The sequence below is a fragment of the Gracilinanus agilis genome, chromosome 5 (genome assembly GCF_016433145.1).
Source record: "Gracilinanus agilis isolate LMUSP501 chromosome 5, AgileGrace, whole genome shotgun sequence".
Taxonomy (NCBI): domain Eukaryota; kingdom Metazoa; phylum Chordata; class Mammalia; order Didelphimorphia; family Didelphidae; genus Gracilinanus; species Gracilinanus agilis.
The window spans coordinates 109,960,585-109,966,584 of NC_058134.1; the positions used below are offsets into that span (position 1 = coordinate 109,960,585).

Sequence of the window (6,000 nt, forward strand, 5' to 3'; positions counted from 1 at the left end):
GGCACCCAGCGAGGAAGAGGCAGGATTTGAACCCAGGACCTCCTGTCTCTAGCCTCTGTTGGCTGAGCCACTCAGCTGCGCTGACCATTGTTCTTGTGAAGGATCAGCCACTTGGTAAAGTGAAGCGTGTTGAGAGATCCGGGCTCAGATCTATCTGCCTCCGACGCTGCCTCCAACGCCTACTAGCCGGGCGGCTTCCAGCCTTGCCTTCGTTCCGTCCTCAGGACGGGGCTGTGAGCCTTACCTCGCTGGGTGCCTCGTGCTCTGTACCCGCCTGTTCTTGCAGAACTTGGCGAGGGGGCAGCCTTGGGCCGGCCAAGGGGTCCTGTGGGGGGAGGGGGGGAGGAAGGAAGCCCGAGGGGCCGCGAGGTAGCCCAGCGCGCCTCCGAGGGAAAGGCTCCTCGGGAGAGGACGGGGCAGCACGTGAGAGATGAAGCGTGTCACCCCCGCAGCAGGCACGTCCATCTGTCTGTCTGCCCGCACGGCTCCTGCTCTTTTCTCCTCGTCCCTTCTTCCTTGTGTTTGGGGCTACTAAGGGCTCTGCTCCTTTGTCCTGTTTTTGTCTCTTTTAGTCCATCTCCCTTCCCTCCTCTTCTGAAGAATATAAGTCAGTCCAAAACCAGTTTTTCCGTACGCTGCCCAATTACACCATTCAGAAGATCCAGAGAATCCAGAACCCGTCGCTCTGGGAAGTGTATCAGTGGTACGTGTGACAGAACCTACCAAGAAATGACCAAAAATAGCCGGTGCGAGCTGGGGCCTGACGCTGAGGCAGCGCCGTGACCCGGTACTGCGGGGGCCTCCGGGCACACGGCTCGACGGGGGGAGCCTTGTCTGGGAGTCCGGCTGAGAGAGGACGTTGTGCGGGTCGCTCCCCTGAGAGTGTCCGGAGGACGCTTTCTGTGCTTGGGGGCATTTTTCTTTGGGGCCGGTGTCGCCAGTCACCGAAGCTCTACTCAGTTACTACAAGGCACGGCCTGAATAGTCGGAGAGGCGCCATTCAAGGCCAAGGCCGTGACCCACGCCTCGTGGGCACAGGGAGGGTTCCTTTTTCCTTTTTTTTTAAACCCTTACCTTCCGCTTCCGCCTTAGAATCAATACCGTATACTGGCTCCAAGGCAAAGAGCAGTAAGGGCTAGGCCATGGGGGTGAAGTGACTTGCCCAGGGTCACACAGCTGGGAAGTGTCTGAAGCCAGATTTGAACCCCGGACCTCCCGTCTCTAGGCCTGACTCTCCATCCACTGAGCTACCCAGCTTCTCCCAACACCAGTGGTTTCTGACATTCATCCTTATGGGATGGATTAGTTTATGTAGTCGTAAATTGCATAATAATCATGAGGAATAAGATAGGAGGATACTAAGGTTCTGTGGTCAAAAGTGGTTGGCTTTTTGCTCTATTCCTTATGGGCAAAAGAGTAAATCTTCCCCCAGCCTGCCCACTTGGTGCGTCGGTGGGTTATTTTCCTGTCGGGGCTAGCCCAGCGGAAGGGAGCCCTTGTGCACAGGCCTCCTGTGGACCTTCGAGGAGGCCTGGCGGACGAGTAAGTGTTGGGTCTCCGCTACGTGCCCGACCTGGTGCCGGAGACTTACAGACGGTGGCGTGTGGCGCGGCTCTTTTTGGAGAGTCTCGCAGCCTTGGAAGAGTTCTGAATCGCATTCCAGAGAGAAGAGCCACCTCGATGGTCACCAGAAACCTAAGCAGGCGCAGGCGTGTGGCTGTGGCCTCTCTCCTTGAGAGGAGGTGCCGTGCTTTTATGTGGGGGTTTTAAACGTAGTCTCACGTTCCTAATATGAAATACATTTGGTACGATCTCACGTCTGTAACCCACATCAAATTGCATAGCATCTCAGGGAAGAGGGGAGGGACACGATTTGGATTTCATAATAGCGGAAAATGTATATTAAAAATGGTCATTATGTGTAATTGGGAAAAGATTAAATATTAAATTTTTAGAGAGAGATAAGAGAGGAGAGAAGAGAGCGTCCTATTTGGGCCTGACAGTGGGAGGAAAAACAGACTTCTTCGTCAAGGGCTTGTCCCTTCCGAGATGATGACGAAGCCGTCCAGCAGGTCCACGAAGATTCCTAGTGGGTTGGACACTCAGAAAGGGGAACCAAGGACTGAGTGAAAATGGGTAGCGGGTCAAAAACTAGTGGAAAGAGAACATAAGGCGAGAATAAAGACACGCAGACATAGGAAGTTTCGGGATAAGGTAGACAGACAGCGAGTAAGCTCTGGTGGTAGAGAGCTTAGATGGTTCAGAGCGCTGATGGTCAAGAGCTTCCTTCTCAACTGTCCTAGAGCTACTTTTATTGGGGTTACAACCGTAGATGGGGGGACGGGGAGAGCCGAGTGGTCTGATACATACGCAGTCATCAGGAGGTACAAACTGTTGGAACCTGAAATAAGAGGTAGAGCAGACATCTAGCTCAGGAGTCCACGAGGCCTGAGGTCTTGAGACAAATGCTGGTTGTTGAAGGTAAGGCAGGAGCCTGAGATAACTGAGCCGCTGCCAGTGTAGCGTTAGGGAAGGGCTACGAGTTTGGCCAGGTTGAGGTTCAGTTCAACTCAAGGTTACAGAAATCAATCATAAGCAATACAAGAGTCATTTTTTGAGCCCTCTTAAAATAATATCGAGATTAATGTATACCTGGATTGCTACAATAAAGGAACTTCTTGATGCACAGCCCGAAGCGGCTTGATCTTGCCTGGGGAGGGATTCTTTCTGCCCACAGAGAACTGAAGGGGAGTCAGGCTAACTACCAAAGAGGGCCCAGACCTGGGAGCTGATGGGCAGCGCAGGGGCCCCGATTCCTCCCTGACCCTCGGATGACAGGGAAGCCCTGGGATGGGGAGGAAAGACTCGGCACCCGCAGGATTCTCTAAATGGATTTGGTGGTCTTTGGGGTTCCTGAAGAAGGCGCTGCACGGGCCCCACATTGTCCTCTCCTCGTCACAGGCAGAAAGTCCAGATGAAGAAAAGTAACGGGGGGCAGGAAGTGGAGGAGAAGTTACTGTTTCACGGTACCAGCCCCGAGTACGTCGATGCCATCTGCCATCAGAATTTTGACTGGAGGATCTGTGGTCTTCATGGCACTAGCTATGGCAAAGGTAGGTTAAAACGTAGAAATTAGCGTTTAAGCCCTCCGGGACGCGTGGTGGTGCTTGGCGGGGCGCCTCGCTCGTCCTGAGCTCGGCGGAGCGTCTTCTAGTCCGGGTCGGTGGGGGCGGCTGCCCCGGCCCTTGGGGGGCCCACGGGCTAGATCACGTGAAGGGACAGGTCTCAGTGCAGCTGTGTGCCCAGGCGCCCAGCAGTGTCCTGGAGGGAGTGGCTGCTCCAGCGCTGGCTTGAAGAGGCACGGCCATCAGATGGAGAAGGACCGGAGAAAGAGACCAGACGCCTCTCCTGCTCGTCCGGAGCCAGGCCACACGTCATACACACGTGTGGGGTCACACATATGTGCACACCTCAGCTGTGGTTTACATAAGCCGGACCTCCTTCTGTGGCTTTGGCAACTCTCACTTTATCTTTTTAATTTTTTTTACATTTTTTTAAACCCATAACTTCTGTGTATTGGCTCATAGATGGAAGAGTGGTAAGGGTGGGCAATGGGGGTCAAGTGACTTGCCCAGGGTCACACAGCTGGGAAGTGTCTGAGGCCAGATTTGAACCGAGGACCTCCCGTCTCTAGGCCTGGCTCTCAATCCACTGAGCTACCCAGCTGCCCCTTTCACTTTATTTTTAAAGATTTTTATGGTTTTTTTTTTGGTTTGTTTTTTTACCAATTACATGTAATAACAAATTTCCACACAAGTTTTCCTAAGTCATTTGATTGAACTTATCCCCCTCCCTCCCTCTCTTTCCCCTCTTGGTGCTGGCAGGTGATTTGATCTGTTATTCATGTATTCTCATGCAAAATGTATTTCCATAACATTCATTTTTTTAAGTGAGCAATCTTATAAAACCAAAACTCCCAAACACAGAACCAAATAAGCACATGGAAAATGGCATGCTTTTATCCGCATTATGATGTCTGGCAGCTCTTTTAAACCAAGGCTCATTTTGGCAGTCAGGCCGGTTTGATATAGGGCTGAAGAATTCTGTAAACTAGCTTTTCAGCTAGTGTGTAGCCTTTGAAATCCCATTTACAGATTCTGCAGGTTTTAGGGATGATCAGAGAAAAAGAAAAGGAATAGGGAAATAGAGAGAGGAGAGAGACAGGGGCTGAGGAGGAGCGGGGGGTGGGGGGTGGGGGGGGCCTGCCACCATCCCCTCAGCCGCCCCTCCGTGCCCGCCCGGGCCTGCTGACGCCCGAGGGGGAGTGTCTAACCGCCAGTAACACGGCCTCCGGCCGGTGTGTCTCTTTTACAGGAAGCTACTTTGCTCGCGACGCCGCCTATTCCCACCACTACAGCAAGCCCAACCAGGGATCGCAGCCCATGTTCTTGGCCCGGGTTCTGGTGGGAGACTATACCAGGGGCAGCTCCACCTATCTTCGGCCCCCTCCCAAAGAAGGCCAAAGAAACGTCTTCTACAACAGCTGCGTGAACAGCCTCAGCGACCCTTCCATCTTTGTGATCTTCGAGAAGCAGCAGATTTACCCCGAATATCTCATCTGGTACATGCCCGCCCTGAGGAGTGTCTAAGGTGGCCTCTTCTAGCAGTGCCGTCGAAACAAAGGCTTTGGGACAGGACCTTTCTCTGCTTCTCTTGGCCTTTCCCTCACGTGGAGAAAGAGCCAATTGCATTGTTTTTGAAAAAAATTCTTAAAAAAGTTTTAATGTCCTGTTTTGCACAGGCTTCCATATGACTTTTTGCTAAAGGAGAGTTTTTCTCATAGATTGTTGACTTCTCCTTACCGAATTATAACATCCACAGCAGAGTAATCTATGGTTTATCATGAGGATACATGTGATAGCCAAACCTATTTTTTCCACTTTTAACTGCCAAGTTTTTGTTAAGAATCCCTAGTTAGGGATTCTTATGTCTTGATAGCAGAATTGCACTAACTTAAAAAAAAAAAAGAAAATCTTTTAATGATATCTTGTTTTTATATCACCTTCATTTCCAAATCGCCCCTTTTCTGCCTTACCAAGCTCGCCTTGTGATAGTCCCTTAAACAGAGCAGCTCAAAACGCTAAGCGAGAAATCAACTTAGACCGGCAAAGTGGGCAGCGTCGCACACGGGCCTCCCCCTGCCAAGAACTGCCTGGCTTTTCCTTAGGCCAAATCCAGTCCTTTCGCATCCGCCTTCGTCCTCTTCGTAGTCGTTAAATTATGGTCAGTAGCACCTGGAGCTCTACTGGCCAAGCCTGGCTCCCCAGCAGGGAAGCTCAGGGCGCTTTTGTGTCCTGTATCAGTCCGAGCAGAAACCCCATAAAGAATTCTCTGGGACTGACATTGTCGGGAGGATTTTTAGAAAGTTAATTGCTGCTCTGCGGTGTAGACAAGCCATTTGTAAGCACTGACTTCCGACTAAGCCACTTTGTCCTTCCGCCTTCTTGCCGGGGAGGAGGGAGCCATCCTGTCCAGTACAAATTTTACATGTGAATGTACGTCACGAATGAATATGGAAATAAAAGGATGTTCATCTCCCAATGGAGAGTGACTCCAGTCATTGGCCTCCGTTACTCCCGTGTCCTCCGCAATGGGGGCCATTCAGTAATAGAGCGGGCAGGGGCAGTGGGGTGGCTCAGCGGATGGCGCTCCAGCCAGGCCTGGGTTCAGCTGTGACTTCAGACACTTCCTAGCGGTGACCCCGGGCACGGCTCCCCTCCGCTCTTCTGCCTTGGAACCTGCACTTAGTTTTGATTCCAAGATGGAAGGTAAGAGTTTAAAAAAAATACATCAGGCATCTCCTCAGTGCTTTCTGTATCTGGCCGTGGAATGTAGGCGGTAGTGCTTAGCGCTTTCATGAAGATACGGCATGCACACAACTGCGGAGATGAAAAAGTCATATCGATACTCCAAGTATTATAGCTAATAAGATCTATTTAT

The 6,000-nt window shown here is 51.5% G+C and overlaps 1 protein-coding gene across 1 annotated transcript in view; it reads left to right on the forward strand.

The window, feature by feature from the left end:
• The window catches only part of PARP12 (poly(ADP-ribose) polymerase family member 12), a 37,885-nt gene extending 32,284 nt beyond the window's left edge, over positions 1 to 5,601 (forward strand). Inside the window, exons 10-12 of the mRNA XM_044678229.1 lie at positions 573 to 703; positions 2,962 to 3,113; positions 4,375 to 5,601. Of these exons, the coding sequence (XP_044534164.1) occupies positions 573 to 703; positions 2,962 to 3,113; positions 4,375 to 4,649 (558 nt within the window). The 3' untranslated portion in view covers positions 4,650 to 5,601. The remainder of the gene's footprint in view (positions 1 to 572; positions 704 to 2,961; positions 3,114 to 4,374) is intronic.
• The last annotated feature ends 399 nt before the right edge of the window (positions 5,602 to 6,000 follow it).